This window comes from Electrona antarctica (assembly GCF_951216825.1).
Source record: "Electrona antarctica genome assembly, chromosome: 20".
NCBI lineage: Eukaryota > Metazoa > Chordata > Actinopteri > Myctophiformes > Myctophidae > Electrona > Electrona antarctica.
The window spans coordinates 38217114-38236786 of record NC_136801.1 but is presented as its reverse complement, the minus strand read 5'-3'; the positions used below and the strand labels follow the sequence as shown (position 1 = coordinate 38236786).

At 44.0% G+C, this 19673-nt stretch overlaps 1 protein-coding gene across 1 annotated transcript in view; it reads right to left on the bottom strand.

Annotated features, from left to right (window-relative positions):
* The window catches only part of LOC306912687 (serine/threonine-protein kinase 17A-like), an 81573-nt gene that overhangs the window by 8795 nt on the left and 53105 nt on the right, over positions 1 to 19673 (bottom strand). Inside the window, exon 2 of the mRNA XM_079489095.1 lies at positions 4094 to 4306. Coding sequence (XP_079345221.1) covers positions 4094 to 4306 — 213 coding nt within the window. The remainder of the gene's footprint in view (positions 1 to 4093; positions 4307 to 19673) is intronic.

The following is a 19673-nucleotide window of genomic DNA, read 5'->3' as shown; positions in this document are numbered from 1 at the left end:
CTCTCTCTCTCTCTCTCTCTCTCTCTCTCTCTCTCTCTCTCTCTCTCTCTCGTGCCAGTGAGAGACTGAATCTGTTCCGCTCTACTTCCTTCTCTCTGTACGTAAATAAAAAGTCAAAAGTTGAAAGGAGGGCATCATGGCGGTGCATTGTGTGTGCGCTGAGTGGAGCCAGGCTCTCACAGGCAATATGCCACTCACTCCAGTGTGTGTGACTGTGTGTGTGCGTGCGTGCGTGCGTGCGTGCGTGCGTGCGTGCGTGCGTGCGTGCGTGCGTGCGTGCGTGCGTGCGTGCGTGCGTGCGTGCGTGCGTGCGTTGGAACTCATACTGGGATTAAGGGCCGAGTTAGGGGAGCATATAGGGGAGGCAATTAAAGGGTGTTGTGGCGGAGGGGGAGACAGCGCTGCAGGACATGTGCCACCAATGACATGTAATCCTGTCAAAATAAAAGGAGGACATGCAGCTATAATCGGCAATCTCACAAACAAACAAACAAGCAAGCAAGGTGTTAAACAGCGTTAGTTATTTTCTGCACTCTGTGAAAGGAAACATTACTTTTGTGAATCTATAACCCCGCCGTGGGATATGTGTGTGCTCGTGCATGCACGCGTGCATGCGTGCATGCATGTGTGCATGCGTGCGTGCGCGCACATGCATGCAATTGTGTGCATAAGGACAAAGTCAACCACACAGTACAATAACATTATGAACACACTGAGAGAGATATTATAGCTGGGTGATTATGAGGGGAAAACACACATGTTTTCTGCAAACATCGTTTAATTTCAGTTTCATATCAATAAAACAGGATACGTCGGTGATGAACAATGACTTCTCCAGGCCAATAAAGGCACCACAGGAGTTTTTGTCAACCATCATCACTATCCTTTAGATGCACATCTGACTACGTGGGCCATAATCCAACATTTAGTACAGTCTATTCAATATATGGTCATAACCGTATATTTGCATTTGGCCTCAGTTAGGTCGCATGCTTAAAGTGAATGGCACATCGAGTGACAAATCGAGTGGCAAAGCAACATGCAAAGTGAGTTTAACGTTGTTTAACGTTGTTTAATGCAATCAGATAGGACTTTTCTGTTTGTATGTATGGGCTGTCAAGGCCAGAAAGTAGTTTTTTGCCACTCAGTAGGCGTTCCTGCATAACTTCCTGGTTTGATGATGATGTCACGCGCATACTCTCTATAAAAGCGCTAGCACCTCCCATGCCCAGCTTTGTGTGTTTGTTGTGTGAATTTTAGCAATGATCTGATTGGCTGAGCACCCCATAGCGATGATTTGATTGGCTGAGCAAAGTACATATTGAGGATAAAAACTGAGGACAGAAAAGTGAAGCAGGAAAGAGATGATGTATGATGATAAGAGCGTCCCTCACTTCACACAGGTGTGATTGTTTTAAATAAAAAAAGAAAAGAAAGAAAAGAAAGAAAGAAAGAAAGAAAGAAAGAAAGAAAGAAAGAAAGAAAGAAAGGGAAATGCCGTTACCTTACTTGACCTTGTAATAGCACCGTGTTCCCTCCAGTCATTGTGTCTCTGGTGACACGCGCTCAGTGTTTCACCTGTTAACCCATTAAGGCCTGACGTCGAAATTTAAAAAAAAAAGTTTTCTAAATCATGACAATTTTCGGAAAGATTTGAGGCACATTTTAACGATTTTTCAAAAATAGCAGATCTACAAGTTCATAGCGCGCCACTCGGTGGCGCGCTATGAGCTTGTAGATCTGCTATTTTTCAATAGCTAAATTATAACAATGTTTAAAACACCAAAAGGGGTTCCCGCCCCAAAATGGGTTAATGGTTAATGTGGTTAAACGCTAACGTGACATGGATGCGTTCCAGGTCTCAATGGATTAATATTTAACGAGCATATAGCAGACAGCCTGTCGCCCGTTCCGCTCTGCTCTGTCCTGCTCTCCACGCACACACCTGCCCCGTGGTCTCTCGTTATTCACCCACCCTCGTCCAGGGCAGGTGTGTGTCCATTTACCTGCCGAACCCACGACCGACCCAACGCCACCCTGTCTTAGACGCTGTGGGTACAGGCTTTAGTTTAGACATGCTATTGGTCGGCGGCCAAATACAGATAATTCTAGGGGTCCTTGACATGAAATAGTTTGAGAACCACTGACATAGAAACTGAGGTTATTTCAGAAACCTGTCATGATTTAGAAGGCATTTGTAGAATCGGTCTAAATGGGTTAAGGAAGGGAATGAACGGTGTACTTATACAACTCCAGCACCAGCACCATCTCTAAGGAAGGGGATGAACGGTGTACTTATACAACTCCAGCACCAGCACCATCTCTAAGGAAGGGAATGAACGGTGTACTTATACAACTCCAGCACCAGCACCATCTCTAAGGAAGGGGATGAACGGTGTACTTATACAACTCCAGCACCAGCACCATCTCTAAGGAAGGGAATGAACGGTGTACTTATACAACTCCAGCACCAGCACCATCTCTAAGGAAGGGAATGAACGGTGTACTTATACAACTCCAGCACCAGCACCATCTCTAAGGAAGGGAATGAACGGTGTACTTATACAACTCCAGCACCAGCACCATCTCTAAGGAAGGGGATGAACGGTGTACTTATACAACTCCAGCACCAGCACCATCTCTAAGGAAGGGAATGAACGGTGTACTTATACAACTCCAGCGCCAGCACCATCTCTAAGGAAGGGGATGAACGGTGTACTTATACAACTCCAGCGCCAGCACCATCTCTAAGGAAGGGGATGAACGGTGTACTTATACAACTCCAGCGCCAGCACCATCTCTAAGGAAGGGAATGAACGGTGTACTTATACAACTCCAGCGCCAGCACCATCTCTAAGGAAGGGGATGAACGGTGTACTTACAACTCCAGCGCCAGCACCATCTCTAAGGAAGGGGATGAACGGTGTACTTACAACTCCAGCGCCAGCACCATCTCTAAGGAAGGGAATGAACGGTGTACTTATACAACTCCAGCGCCAGCACCATCTCTAAGGAAGGGAATGAACGGTGTACTTATACAACTCCAGCACCAGCACCATCTCTAAGGAAGGGGATGAACGGTGTACTTATACAACTCCAGCACCAGCACCATCTCTAAGGAAGGGAATGAACGGTGTACTTATACAACTCCAGCACCAGCACCATCTCTAAGGAAGGGGATGAACGGTGTACTTATACAACTCCAGCACCAGCACCATCTCTAAGGAAGGGAATGAACGGTGTACTTATACAACTCCAGCACCAGCACCATCTCTAAGGAAGGGGATGAACGGTGTACTTATACAACTCCAGCACCAGCACCATCTCTAAGGAAGGGAATGAACGGTGTACTTATACAACTCCAGCACCAGCACCATCTCTAAGGAAGGGAATGAACGGTGTACTTATACAACTCCAGCACCAGCACCATCTCTAAGGAAGGGAATGAACGGTGTACTTACACAACTCCAGCACCAGCACCATCTCTAAGGAAGGGAATGAACGGTGTACTTATACAACTCCAGCACCAGCACCATCTCTAAGGAAGGGGATGAACGGTGTACTTACAACTCCAGCACCAGCACCATCTCTAAGGAAGGGGATGAACGGTGTACTTATACAACTCCAGCACCAGCACCATCTCTAAGGAAGGGAATGAACGGTGTACTTATACAACTCCAGCGCCAGCACCATCTCTAAGGAAGGGAATGAACGGTGTACTTATACAACTCCAGCACCAGCACCATCTCTAAGGAAGGGAATGAACGGTGTACTTATACAACTCCAGCACCAGCACCATCTCTAAGGAAGGGGATGAACGGTGTACTTATACAACTCCAGCACCAGCACCATCTCTAAGGAAGGGAATGAACGGTGTACTTATACAACTCCAGCGCCAGCACCATCTCTAAGGAAGGGAATGAACGGTGTACTTATACAACTCCAGCGCCAGCACCATCTCTAAGGAAGGGAATGAACGGTGTACTTATACAACTCCAGCGCCAGCACCATCTCTAAGGAAGGGGATGAACGGTGTACTTACAACTCCAGCGCCAGCACCATCTCTAAGGAAGGGGATGAACGGTGTACTTACAACTCCAGCACCAGCACCATCTCGGAGGCCATCTCGTAGACCTGGTGCAGGTTGACCACACGCTCGCTGGCCCGGGCCAGCTCCAGCACGGCCACCTCGTGCACGATCTCCGAGCGACAGTCCTGGCCCTTGCGTCGCTTCCGCATGAACTTGGCGGCGTACTCCCGGCCCGTGCGCTTCTCCACGCACTTCCTGACCACGGCAAACTTCCCCCTGGAATTATGATTATGATGTGGGACACAAAGAGGGCGAGAAAGAGGCGGTTAGGGAATTGCCCCGAATAGGAAACTCTATATAGGCCGAAACCGAATATAGAGGGTATGCACATGCATGCATGTGGAGTGGCAAATCGCCTGGCAAAGTGAATGTAATGTTGTTTAAAGGCATTTAATGCAATCAAATAGGACTTTTCTGTTTGGATGAATGGGCTGTCAAGGCCAGAAAGTAGTTTTTTGCCACTCAGTAGGCGTTCCTGCATAACTTCCGGGTATGATGATGATGTCACGCGCATACCCTCTATAGGAAACAGTTGGCCGAAAACCGAATAGCCAAATATGATTAATATTATATATTATATCTATATATATCTATATATATATATATATATATATATTTTTTTTTTTTACCGTTTTTTGTGTACCTTTGTTATAAAGCTACATGATTAACGGCAAAAGACATGATTACCATTTGAACACGTCATCACAACAAACCGGTAGGTTAATTAAACCAAATGGACCTATAAGGGTCCATTTGGATTCCTTTTACACACTCAAGAGTTAAAGATCTATAAGGGTCCATTTGGTTACCAACTCAACATGAAAACGATAATGCAAAAATATAATTATGATCTATCTCAAATAATTGCGATCAGGTGATTATGTGATAATTGTGACAGGCCTGTAGGGGCTCGGAAACTTTGTCGGCCTGAAACCCGAAAGATCAATTCGGTGTCTGTCTGTCCCCCACTGAGGGCCTGGAATTACAATACCACTAACCACTTAACTTCATTCATATTTCATAAATAGCGAAAATACACAGATTTCTAAAAAAAAATAAAAAAAATAAAATAAAACTGGTTCAGAGCGCTCTCTCTCTCTCTCTCTCTCCTTTGTGGACTGACCTCATTATAATTAGGACTGGTAGGGTATAGGGGCCGGGCCATTGTGTGTGTGTGTGTGTGTGTGTGTGTGTGTGTGTGTGTGTGTGTGTGTGTGTGTGTGTGTGTGTGTGTGTGTGTGTGTGTGTGTGTGTGTGTGTGTGTGTGTGTGCGTGTGTGCGTGTGTCAATAATTACGCAGTGCGTACTTACGCACATGTTTGTATCCATGTGTATGTGCGTGTGTGTGTGTGGGGGGGGGGGGGGGGGGTGAGGGGAGCTGTCGAATGAGTTGAGCGTATGGTAGCGTGTGTTATAACATAGATCGTATGGCTTTTTTTGTATTTCGTTTTTCTTTTTTCTCTTTTTTTTGGTGAATGTTCGACCCCAGAATAATTCTACTGTGGTTCTCTGTACTCATATATTGTCATGTCCAGGGGGTGTACTTGTACTGTACATCAGTGGTTCTAAAACTTTTTCATGTCAAGGACCCCCGCAAAATTACACTTTTTACGGCTCTAGGCAGCACTTTCTTAAACTTTTTCATTTCAAGGACCCCCAGTTTGAAATGCATTATAGGATACGGACCCCCATTTATCATGCAGCCCGCCAGAACCGTAGGAACCGCGGGATTAAATTAATCGCCTAGCCCGCCAGACCCGTAGCCTACGTTTTCCAGGGTTTATAATATTCTTTAATCCATGTTTTGATCCGATCGAATCGATAGCTGCCGCTCGTTAGCATAACAGTCAAAGTGGAACAGTGGCCGCGGCCATTTTGAAGATGCGCGCGCATCCACTTGCACTCTATGTGCTGCTTTCAAAGGCCTGTATCTCCAAATCGGCGCAATGAATGTCGTTTCTGGTGAAAACGGCCGACAGCAGGCGCTGTGATACTCGCAGTCGGGTTTTTCCACCACCGACCGAGATAACAACAACCGGTCAAGACACCACACACACAGCATGTTGTCATTGTAACATCCGGTTACGGATATTTGGCTCTTCAAAATAAGGGTTGCGCACGATAAAACCTTGGCAATGCACAATAGATTAATTAATGCTGGCGGTCAAACGGTTTTAACCCATTTTGGGAGGGAACCCCTTTTGGTGTTAGCATTATGTTATGCTTTAGCCATTGAAAAATAGCAGATCTACAAGCTCGTAGCGCGCCACTCGGTGGCGCGCTACGAGCTTGTAGATCTGCTATTTTTTTTAAATCGAAGAACGACTGACATAGAAACAGAAACAGAAAACTGTCCATTTTCAAACAGACATTTTTAGAATCTGATCTCAGGCCTAAATGGGTTAATGGCAACTGAGAGTGTACAAATGGAACCATTTCTTTATTCTCTATTCAACAATGGATAACAAACATCTACCACTATAATGCAATATGACGTTTGATGCTGTAGTATAATCTGTTGCTCCAACAACATGGATGGTCATGTTTGTGTAAGGCTGAATTGCATGTATTTATTCTAATGCTCATGTGACAGCCCAGAGCCCAGAATGATGTATTGTTTGTGTTTCAACGCATAAGGGTTGCAAATATTGAACAATGTTCCGGGCTATTTATTTGACTCTCGTCGGCTTATATTGACCCGTGATTAGCCTAGCCGAAGGCGGTATCCTCCAAGAATACTACAAGTAATAATAATAATAATAATGGATTTTCTTTATAATGCACTATACATTCCATGGAATGGCATAAAATAAGAAACATCACATGATTAAAAACATCACACGATTAAAAACATCACACGATTAAAAACATCACACGAATAAAAACATCGAGGGAAACAAAACAATTTGGAACACGAGGGCATAAAGTCAAGAGGTAAAACACGAGGATTGAAAGGAAAGCCTTGTTAAAAAGGTAGGTCTTTAGTCCTCTCTTAATAGAAGAAGCACACTGAGACTGACACACACACACACACACACACACACACACATTTCGCTCCTATGCCACATATGCCATCAAAATGTGGAACGCCCTACCAACAGCAATTAGGACATGTGAATCCCTTGACTCCTTCAAAACCGCTCTCAAAGGGCACCTACGGACGGCTGCAATTCGAAACTGCCCCCCGTAAAGTCAGAGTCCCCCACCCACCCCCTTTTCCCCTCACTGTATATGTTTGTTTTTTTCTCCCTTTTTTACTTCCTTTTATGATGATTTATGACCCTGTTATAAACAAGTGTAATGCTTTATCAGTTTGTCGTCCACAGTAACAGTATTTGTATTGAGTTAATAATAATAATAATAATTAATTGCATTTTTATAGTGCTTTTCCAAACTCCTTTTCCAAAAGCCCTTTACAATGGTTCATTCATTCATACATTGGGAGGTGAAGCGGCGGACAGTCGACGCCAGCGTCCTCACTTCCCACGTTGACACACAATGGTGGCGAGCTCACACCGACCAACTCATTGGAGGCAATGTAGGGTTCAGTGTCTTGCCCAAGGACACTTCGACATGTGGACAGGAGGAGCCGGGATTCGAACCGCCGGCCCAGGGATCATTGGACAACCTGCTCTACCTCCTGAGCCACAGCCGCCCTAGTTGTGCATGTTTGAAAACTGTTAATCAATCAATCAATCAATCAATCAAACAAACACACACATACATTTTAAATGTCTCTTGGAGTATATTTGAAGTGCTTAGCTTGACAGTGTCTAAAAATTTAACTTAATGTGCTATCAAAAACGAATTAGAATGTGTCTTGCAACAGCAAGTGAAGATAACTTACTTTTTGTTTAACTTTCGGATCAGCAAAACGTTAATCTAAATCCGTCTGATCACAAGCCGCTGAGAGTCAAATAGCCCAGAACATTGTTCAAGGCTATTTGCGACCCTTATCCGTTGAAACACAAACAAACCATAATCAACTAACCACTCTGGGCTCTGGGCTGTCACATGAGCATTATAATACATAATAACACAGCCTTACACAAACATGACCATCCATGGTGCTACAAATTACTGTAGCACCAAACGTCATATTCCATTATCAACCCCATCTCCCAGCAATTCCGTACATACACACCTAGAAAACGCCAAAATCTGTACATATTACACGACTACTGTTTTGACCACGCCTTAGGCTTTCACTAGTACGGAGGTTCTATTTCACCGTGGCTGGGTCTGTAATAAGGGAAAATTAGCGAAATGTGTGGAAAATCTGCAAAAGAAATGCTTACCACTGGCTTTCTTCACAGATGTGTTCATAAAAGGTGTCTACAATTAGTCCATGAGCCAGACCCCCCTAATTTGCGCGTTAATTACGAAATGGGTGGGCAAATTCTTGTTTGAATTTTTGACTAGCTGTACATCTCTACTTCACATTTTTGTATGATAACAATCGCAGACTAGCAGCTTAGTGGTAGTTATCATGCATTGAATACATGCACCCCTATATTGCCACATGCAAATTGTGACAACAAATATATGATCAACTTTTGAACCTTACTTTGTGCAGAGACCAATGAAACCACTTTTCTGCATAATTCAAATATGGGGAATTGATTGGAATGGTTATTTTACTTCCACAAAACTTCCATATATGCTTAAATGGGCTTTTAATGCAGTATTTTGCACACACATCTAAGAAATTTAAAATAAGGCTTGCAAATATCCCCATTTTGGAAGTGTGTGCTAAGAACCAACATGTTCCTAATGGCTATAGAAAACTGCTCACCATTCTAAGCTTTAATTTGAGTGGTAACATGTGTTTATACGTTTTGTAACTCTAGAGATATAATCAGAAACACTATTATAGTGTGATAACACAAGCCAGGGCCATAGCTATAGAATCAAATGGGTGGGCATGACTTGTTGTGCATCTCTACATACTCTACGACACCTATATATTACCACACACATTCTTACAAAAATATATGATCAACGTTTGAGCCATTATTGTGTAGAGACCTATAATCACACCTTTCTGCATAATTCAAGTGGGTAATTGATTGGAATAGTCATTTTACTTATTCAATACTTTCATATATGCTTAAATGGCTTTTTAATGCAAGATTCTGCACACAAATGGAATAATTTGAAAATAAGTCTTTCCCAATTTGAAAGTATATGCTGAATGAGTAGGAGCATGTTCAGTATCTCCCTGAGGGTAAAACACACATACTGTATAAATAGTTACTGTAGATTCAAGTGAATATTTGACCAATATTTCACATGTCCTGTGACTATAGTGACTACAGTAGCCTGGGGAACTAAGCGCTCAGTCCCAAGCCATGATGAGGCAACACGCGTGAACATGTGTGCTGTACATTGAAATGTAACTCATGTTTGCTTCCCACAGACCCTAATAACCGTAATAACACCTATGCTTTCTATGGCATAGGCAGCTCCCGGCAGGATCTGCTGGGAGAATCTAGACGCAGCTGCGCGACATGAGTAATTAATTAGAGCGACAGAGAGAGAGGAGTGTGTGTCTGTACGTGTGTGCGTGTGTGCGTCAATTTATCAAAGGTGCAGACGATCAGAAATCAGCAGTGATCGACGTTATGCGCTACTGTATGCCGTATTGAAGTGGACTCGGACCCAGACTTTTTTTTCCTCCCTGGAAATATAAACGTCTGGGTTTCCGAGGCTATACTAAAAACAGTCACCGTCAAGACAATCTTCTTTCTTTGGTGTATCATGGTCAGATGTACGGTCTATATACAACAAGGCACAGCCAGGTGGTGATTTAAGCAATATTACACGAGAGGGGTGTGCTTCACTGTCATAATGGCACGTCTCACTCTGGGGTTTGGACTTGGATAGAGGATATATATGATTGTCATTCACTGAGTCCATGATGTTCCTCCTGACTTCATGATGTGCCTGTGGGAATGTTTGTATAGAGTCAATAATCATGCAGTCTCATGATCCACGGAACTAACATGATGTTAATATCCCAAGGCGTGAACACACACAGACAGAATTACCCTTACTTTGTCCCGCATGCCAGAGCCGTAAAGGCGAGTTTTGTTTAATCAGCGATAATGCCCGTTTGATTAGCATCACGTTAGCATGTTGCAGCATTTTTAGCTAGTGCAGAGCGATTTTCACGTAAAAACGGCCAACAATCCCGTGTGATGTGATTTTTAAATCCAGCTCCGTTGAGCCTCCAATATAACAGGATTTTCAAAGCTCCGTATCTCCAAAGGTTCGAGAGCTGTCCATGGTGCGCCGCCGCACACCCGACGATCGTAAATCATTTGTGAGTTTGTACCGCATCCAGGGACGGCTCCAGACATTTGTGCATGGGGGAGCTATGGGGGGCTGTTTTTTTTTTTATAGCAGGGGTTAATGAATTTTGGCAAAAACAATGAATAATATATATATATATACGACAAATGACATTCAAATGATTCAATGGTCCTAGGCCACATAACGTAAATACACATTATAAGTGTGACACAACAATGCAAATCATTATTGATTGGAATAGTCATTTTACTTATTCAATACTTTCATATATGCTTAAATGGCTTTTTAATGCAAGATTCTGCACACAAATGGAATAATTTGAAAATAAGTCTTTCCCAATTTGAAAGTATATGCTGAATGAGGACATCAACACATTACGTCACCAGCTTTTCTGTGCACAACGTGGGGCACTTGAGTCGAGCCAGCTGACACCATGCAAGGACTGTCTTTTCATGCATGCCATGCGTGCCAACTACCAGGCTGGCATTTGGAGAGGGAGTCTTCAACAACACCTGCAAGTCCCAAGCCTAGTTCAGCATGGCTGGGCCAGAAATGTCGAATGGATGAGGTTGACACTAACGCTTGCCCGCTTGCCCGGGGCAAGTAAAAAAAATGGTCGGGCAGGTGAAGGTTGCTACCGGCTTGCCCGATCGGGCAAGTGTGCATTTTGAGTGAACGTCTTAGTTTAGTTGGCTATATAAACATTTACACAACATGAGATATTGAACGTGGTCATTGCGCGCCGCCTCTGCATCTTCCCCTGCTTTCTATCTCTCTCCCAAGCAACCTCCTGCCGCCGCCACCACCACCACCACACACACTGTAGCTCTACTAGCACGCGTGAAGCTATGAGAGAGGTCCCTGCTCCAGCAAAATCTTGAGCCCCCCAAAACAGGCCAGCAGCCTGGGGAAAAGGTAAAAAATACTACGGACACAGTCACAGAGAGGAAAAAGTGACGACAGAAAAAGTAAATGGGTCAGAACGACGTCAGCGAAAGTTTCTCGAGGAGTGGACTGTCGCGTTTCCATGGCTGCTACTACAGCACCGTCCTTCTCTGCAAAGTTTTGCCGTGACTTCCCCAGCTTTCTGACCGGTATGTTCAGTCGGTAAACAATCTAAACATGGCATCATGACGACGCCACAACCCGCTTCGCGAGTCGCCAATAAAGCTCTGCCCGAGCAACACTATGCGGCGATGCTCCGTCGTACGGCGGTGTCGCGCCTCGAGTGTTGCATGCATGCTTCACAACGCTTGGGATGCGATGCGCCGTGAGCTTGTGTGTGGATCAGCTGTTTTCACGCACACACCACCGTTGTACCACAAAGTAAATCTCGCAGAACGTGCACAGTGCACACATCAATATACATTGCCTGGAAATTGTCAACAATACCATCAATGGTTGGTTTATTGTGTTTTCAGAACGTCGTTGTTTAATGGTTGCCAGTCATTCAATACTCATCTCATGCTGATACTGATAGTATGCTAATGGATGTGTGAAAGTGGAACCTCCAGTAATGAGGTGTCCTCCCAATGGAAGAACAACTATGAAGATAGCTACCTCTAATGTTAAAATAAACCTCATATTGTTAAAATAAAATATAGTATTTACATAACTTGATTGTTCACTGTAGCCTATTGTGACTGTGACTTAAAAAAAACATAATTTTCAAAGTTTTCAACTGGGAAAGGAAACGTTGCAAGCATGCAAGTAGAAAGTAAAAAATCACACCCGTGTGAACTGAGTGGTGTAAGGTCTTATATAGACTGATCAGCTGTGGTCTGACGTAATGTCTGACGTAATGAAATCAAACCCGTGTGAACTGGGTGACCATAGCAACCATGCTCATTGTTTGGTACGAACAGACAGACAGACAAACTACTGTAGGAGTGGTTTACACCACTCAAAAATACGTTAAAATAAACAGTAATGCAAAATGTAGGCCTACGAATATATTTTGGGGGGCAAGTGGCCATGACCTTTACTTGCCCGACGGGCAAGTGCCTCTGAGACCTTAGTGTCAACCCCTGGGATCTCCAGCTCCTGATGTAGTGTTGCAGCTGCTGCAGTCGCAAATGCAAGCTCCCAGGATGCACGTGCTTGACATGGCTTGAAATGCACATCAATGTGCAAATTACAAACATGCAATAACCAACCCCAAGAAGAGGACCTGATTATCACAGAGGTAGCCTTGACTGACTCGGAAATAAAGGACTGAATTTACCAGTGCTCCCATGGGCCAGTGCCCGTGGGAGCCTGGGCAGGGGCCCTGCCCAGAGCCTGGGCAGAGGACTTTTGTGGCGGTTCTGGACAACCGTGGGTCTGACCGACTCGACACCGGGCACTGCACTTATATTGTAAGGACCTCTTTAACCCATTGAGACCTGGAACGCATCCATGTCACGTTAGCGTTTAACCACATTAACCATTAACCCATTTTGGGGCGGGAACCCCTTTTGGTGTTTTAAACATTGTTATAATTTAGCTATTGAAAAATAGCAGATCTACAAGCTCATAGCGCGCCACCGAGTGGCGCGCTATGAACTACGTAGGTCTGCTATTTTTGAAAAATCGTTAAAATGTGCCTCAAATCTTTCCGAAAATTGTCATGATTTAGAAAACTTTTTTTTTTAAATTTCGACGTCAGGCCTGAATGGGTTAAAAACAACATTGCTGATAAACTGGCACTTCTTGTTTGTCTCTTCATCTCGAGCAAGAATGCCTGCTTGATTTGCTAACCCTACTGGCCGCCACATAGAACTGGCCATGGCTGAAGAAGTCCCTCATGCAGAAGACCCCAACACGGTGTAGTGTCTGGCCCTGAGACTTATTGTCTCCACCAGGCCGAAGGCATGGGGAGAGAGTATGTTTTGCACTCTGTCCGTGTGTGTGTGTGTCCGTCCGTGTGTCCTTCTGTCCGTCCGTTACCAGCTAATCTCCGGCACCGTTAACCCGGTCGATGCCAAACTTTGCACACACACTCCCTGGATGCCAACGATGAACCTCTGCCCTGCATTTTCCAGAACGGCCTGTTATAGCGCCACCATGAGGCAGCTTTTCACATTGTTTACCTAAAACTACACCGATCTGCGTGAAACATTGCATGCACACTCCCTAGAGGCCAAGGACAAACCTTTCACCTGCATTTTCCGCATCTGCCTTTTATAGCGCCACCAGGAGGCCGACTTTTGTAAAACACATTTTTTGATATTACTCCTCCAGATTCTGTCCAAAAATCTCACAAATCGTTACACAGTATCTCTATGGTCATGTGCTCAAGTCGGATCTGTCCGATATTTCATATTCCATCCTAATTGGCTATAATTGGCTTTCACAGTTTGCAAGATTGCCCCGTTTTGAACAAAAGCCTCAAATCATGAACGCAGCATGCAATTTACGTGAAATCTTTCACACATTTTCTTACTAGGCTGAGGAATATATCCCACCCTTTTCACATTGGCCTGTTATAGCGCCACCAACAGGTTGATTTTTGCAAAACACATTTTTGGAACAAAATGCCTCAAGTCATCCAATTGCCATCAAAGGCAAACATGTTTATATTACTCCTAAACATTTTGCCAAACATCTCACACAGTCCTATCCTCCTGGTGGAGACCTGTGCCCAGAAGGGCACTTTTTCTAGTTGATATTGAGTCATGCCGAAGCAGGGTCTCACTGGAAACTGTTGGCGGGGCAGAGTGAATGGATAGATGTCGGTTGGACACAGGGTGATGCGTGGACTGAGTGTGCATCCCGCATTGACACCAATCACAGATCTTGCAGCTTTAGGCGTGCATCTCGTGCTTTGTCTGACTCAGCTCTCTGTGCACGTTGTTGTGTGTCACGCATCCAGTTGCGGTAGGCTCGGGTACCTTTCGGCATAATTATTGGCATGTAAAAAAGGTGATCTGTAACTGCCATCTATTAGCCAATGTATCATTCTGTTGAGCTGGTCAAGTCATGGTGATGTCAGCGGTATCACCTTTTATGCCCATCTTTGTCAGGCATGCCCAAATATGGGGTCTATGCAGATGTCAGAAGTCGGTGGGACGAACCCGTATTTAGGCATGCCCAAATATAGAGTTGCAGAGGCAGAGGCCTTGTGATGTCAGCTGTGGCCCGGGCAGAGGCCTTTTGTGGCGGTTCTGGACAACCATGGGCCCGACCAACTCGACACCGGGCACTGCACTCCCTGTGGGGGTGTGGAACGCGTGTGTCGAATTTGAAGTAGGTGGGGCGAACGGTTCTCGTGTTACATGGATTACAGACGTACAGCTGTACAGACACAGATACTTTTATTTACATTTATAGTAGATGATACATTGGCTACTACCGGTATATGGACATTGAATATTCCCTCGTTTAAAACCTTTGACTTTGACATGTTAACAAAATGAAATAAGAATGTTGACTCTGTCAATACAATATTTAATCCAATATTTGGATTGAATATTGATTCGGGAAAGTTAGGCAAAATCAGGCATATTTTCCTATATACTACCTAATTTGCATATTTAAATATACAATTTCAGAAAACTTGTAATACAATAAATCATTGTTTGCATGTAATTAATCAACTAGGGAAGTTTCATGGTGATCACTAGTTCTTAATTTTTTTCATCCTATTCACCCATCATGTATATAGGTGAAAATAACAAAATGTGTTAAATATGAAAAAGCTGCTCCTGTGGAAGTGTTATCATATATTAATTTACTTATATTGACCTTCTAAACAATTTAATATAGGTATGGTTTTGCCCACTCATTTCGTAATGAAAACTTGTCCGGCTCATGGACTTATGTAGGGGTCTGAGGGCCTGGAATTACAGTACCACTAACCACTGAACATAGCTCTAAAAGATAGGCTACTACACAGATTTCTGGGGGAAAATGGTTTAGAGCTCTCTCTCTCTCTCTCTGCTGCTCTGACAAAACTCTGTCTAATCACTAATCAGCACAACTGATGATATTTCTAATGTGATTCATCCATTCTCAAATCTTCTATTAACGGATACTGTCATGCTCATTTCAGCACGACTGCAGAGCCTATATTTCCACCAATTGCTTGGTCAGAAGAAGTACCTGTAGTAATATAAATATTTCATTCCACTTTTGTCTTTTTTCTCCTTTTTTTGGGCGACTCCTCTGTGTGTGTGTGTAGTACTGTGTACCACCAGAGGGGGGCTCATGGTTGGGTAGTTTTTTAATTAACCCAAAGCATTATGTTGTACTTTAGCTGTTGCCGCGCTACGATCTTGTAGATCTGCTATTTTTGAAAAATCGTGAAAATGTGGTGCAAATCTTATAGAATATATATTCTTTCACTGTGAACGTTTTTAACTCAAATCTTTGCTCCTGGGGGGGGGGGGGGGGGGGGGGGGTCTCTGGACCAACATATTTTCAGATGGGGGTCGGCGGCCAGTTACGTATATTTCCCGGGGTCCTTGACATGAAAATGTCTGAGAACCACTGACATAGAAAACATGTTTTTTTTTCCAGAAAACTGTTATTAGACATTTTGTAGAATGGTTATCAGGACTAAATGGGTTAATTAACTCATCCTCTCTTCAAGGCATTTACACAACAGTAACGTAAACATGATGGAATTGCAGTTGGCCATTATTGCTCCGGGATATTTGCAACCAGGTTTACCTTTGCTAAGGGCTATTTGCAACCAGGTTTACCTTTGCTAAGGGCTGCAGGTTTACCTTTGCTAAGGGCTGCAGGTTTACCTTTGCTAAGGGCTATTTGCCACCATTCCCTCAACAAACACATTTGTTATGCTGGGGAGTCCTATATATTCCAGGAGCGACACTAGGTCAGGTGTACAGAACCTTCCAAGGAGAAAGAACTACTTGAGGTGAGTTCAATAATATTGGCTTGCTAGTATGCATGCAATGATTGCTTATACGAGAATTACCTAAATGATGTTATTGTAATTAATTGACAATGTACAGTTGTACACTGTCTGTAACAGGTGTTTCACATTCTTACAGAAAATGAAGATGCAAATTGTGTTCCTGCTCTCTGCTCTGTTGGTCGTCATTCATGGCGCAGCACTGCAAAATTGGAAAGCTGAGGATAACGCAGGTAACTCATTTCATGTCATTTGATGTGATGTCATACAGGCTTGATTTTGACAGCAACGTTTGATTTTAGTTATAGTCTCTTGAATAGTTTTCATTTAGTTTTAGTCACATTTTAGTCACCTGGAATAATTTAGTGTCTAGTTTTAGTTAGTCTCTCAAGACTGTTGACTGTAGGTCGGCTATTTTCAGCATGCAACCAGGTGTAAAATGACTTGTCTTTTACTTATATTGGATCTCTTGTCCATATGTCCATTAGTCCCTTCCTAACATTTTAGTCTAGTTTCTATTTGTTGACGAAATTGCCAATATATTTAGTGCATTTATATAGCGCTTTCATCCAAGGCGCTTTACATTGACTGTGCACTACATTCACATTCATACACCTTTACAAAACATATTGTGCCAGATTATGACAGAGGAAACCATGCAAGGCATACACATCGGGAGTAGGGGTGTGCTGAAATATCAATATTGCGATATATATCGATACGTCCTCCCGCGATAAATAATCGATATTGATTATTAAAATATCGATATCGATATTTTTTTTAGAAATTTGAAATGTTGTTCATAATGAAGTGATGAACAACATGTTTAGAAAAGGAGGAAATGACAGCTAAAATAAAGCAAATCCCACTCAGATTCCACAGCAACCAGAAGTACTGAATTACTGGATGGTGATTTGTCCAAAGTCTCCAAACAGCTTTGTGGGAATACAAAATGCTGCATTTTTTCAGTTCCAAGTATTTTGTAGTTGCAGATATCGTGATATATCGTTGATGAAATTTCATACAATATATCGCAAATATCGCAATATATCGAATATCGTGATATGATCGTTATCGAGGGCCTAATATCGCGATATATATCGTATCGTGAGGAACCCATATCGTCCCACCCCTAATCGGGAGCAACTATAGGGGTTCAGTGTCTCTTGCTCATGGACACTTCGTCACCAACTCTCGTGGAGCCCACAGGGATCGAACCGGGAACCTCACAGCTTCCAACCGGCTGCACTCTACCGATCACTCTACCACTGAGCCACGTACTGCAGAGCTATGTGACTATATTGCATGCTGTAAACTGACACACAACTCTGTTTGTTATTGTGTTGCTGTGCAGACGCCGGAGCGGATGCGATGATGGCTGCCGATCCAGAGCCAGGCCCTGGCTTTACCGACGCCGGAGCGGATGCGATGATGGCTGCCGATCCTAAGTGCGGCCGTCTCTGCCAATGGTGATGTCCTTTCGGACATCACCATCGTCATCGTCATAGTCATCATCATTATCTTCACCATGGTCATCGTCAGACTCCTAGAGGACTGTATGGTTGAGTGAGGCCTGTTTATCTAGCCTGGCTAATAAACCAGACTAATATCACACAACACTGTCGCGGTATATCAGTCTGGGCTGGCTCCACTTGGATTTCATTTCCCGGGGAACATTTTCTCTTTGACACAATTGGTCAGAGCTACTGTCAGTCAAAGGTCTCAAGCATTGAACGTCACTGTACCAAAGCCCGCCTATATTGCATACCGTGTCCCGATTGGTCCGACCTGTTCTCGGTTGTAGGAAAGAGGCGTGCTACTGAGCCTCGCCAGACCGTAATCCGCTGGTAGGCAACTTTTTTTTGCCAACGGCTGATTCGGTCTGGTTTATTAACCAGGCTACTGTTTATCATCATGGAGAGAGGGAATCCTCATCAAACTCCCAAAAAAGGGAGATCTTACCAACTGCAACAACTACAGAGGAATAATGCTTCTCTCAATACCTGGTAAAGTTCTCAACAGAATCCTACTGGACAGGATGAGTGCAGCAGTTGACCCCCTCCTTCGAGACCAACAGGCAGGATTTCGGAGTAATAGATCATGTACAGACCAGATTGGCACTCTGCGCATCATTATAGAGCAAGCAATAGAATGGAACTCTCCCTTATACATAAATTTCATAGACTACGAAAAAGCTTTTGACAGCGTAGACAGAGAGACACTGTGGAAACTTCTGCGGCATTATGGCATACCAGAGAAAATCATCAGCCTAATCAAAAAAACATACCAAGGAATGTCATGCAAGGTGCTACATGCAGGCCAAATGTCAGACAGTTTTGAGGTCCAGACTGGAGTCCGGCAGGGATGCCTCCTATCGCCGTTCATGTTCCTAATAGTCATTGACTGGATCATGAAGACCACCACAGCAGGTAGGAAAAACGGCATTCAGTGGACCCTATGGTCACAACTGGATGACCTGGACTTTGCGGATGACCTGGCTCTCTTGTCACACAACCACCAGCAGATGCAGGACAAGACAACCAGGCTGGCAAATACATCCCTGGGTATAGGCTTAAGAATCAACCAGAAGAAGACCAACATAATGTCAATCAACACCCAGAACAATAACCCAATTACAGTAGGCGACAAACCAATTCAGGCAGTTGACTCCTTCACCTACCTCGGCAGCATTCTAGATAAACAGGGCGGAACAGAGAGCGACATCACAGCTAGAGTAGGTAAAGCTAGAGCAGCCTTCATCATCCTGAAGAACATCTGGTCCTCGAAGCAAATAGCCTTGACAACCAAAGTGCGGATCTTCAATTCCAACGTCAAATCCATACTTCTCTACGGTTCAGAGACGTGGAGGATGACAAAGAGGACATTGCAAAGGATCCAGACATTTATTAACAGCTGCCTGAAGCGCATTTTCAAGATCTGGTGGCCAAACAAAATTAGAAGTGAAGAACTCTGGAGGAAAGGGAGTCAGGAGCCAGTGGAGAAACAGATCCTAAGGAGAAAGTGGGGATGGATGGCCACACCCTGAGGAAACCGGCAGCTAGTACAACGCGCCAGGCACTGACTTGGAACCCCCAGGGGAAGCGGAGGAGAGGGCGGCCTAAGAACACCTGGAGGCGGGACACTGAGGCGGAGCTGAAGAGACAGGGAATCAGCTGGGGAGAGGCGGAAAGGACAGCCCAAAACCGTGTTGGCTGGAGAAGAGTCGTTGATGGCCTATGCTCCACTGGGAGCGACGGGCCTAAACATAAACACACTGTTTATCATCCACAAATAAAAGCCATTTCACCCAATGTGTATGTTGTCTTGTTATTCCCCGGTGAACAATGAACATGCTAGTAAGAAAGTCTAAGGTCAAAAGAGCTCATGCCTCGAGAAACAGTTGGAGAACAT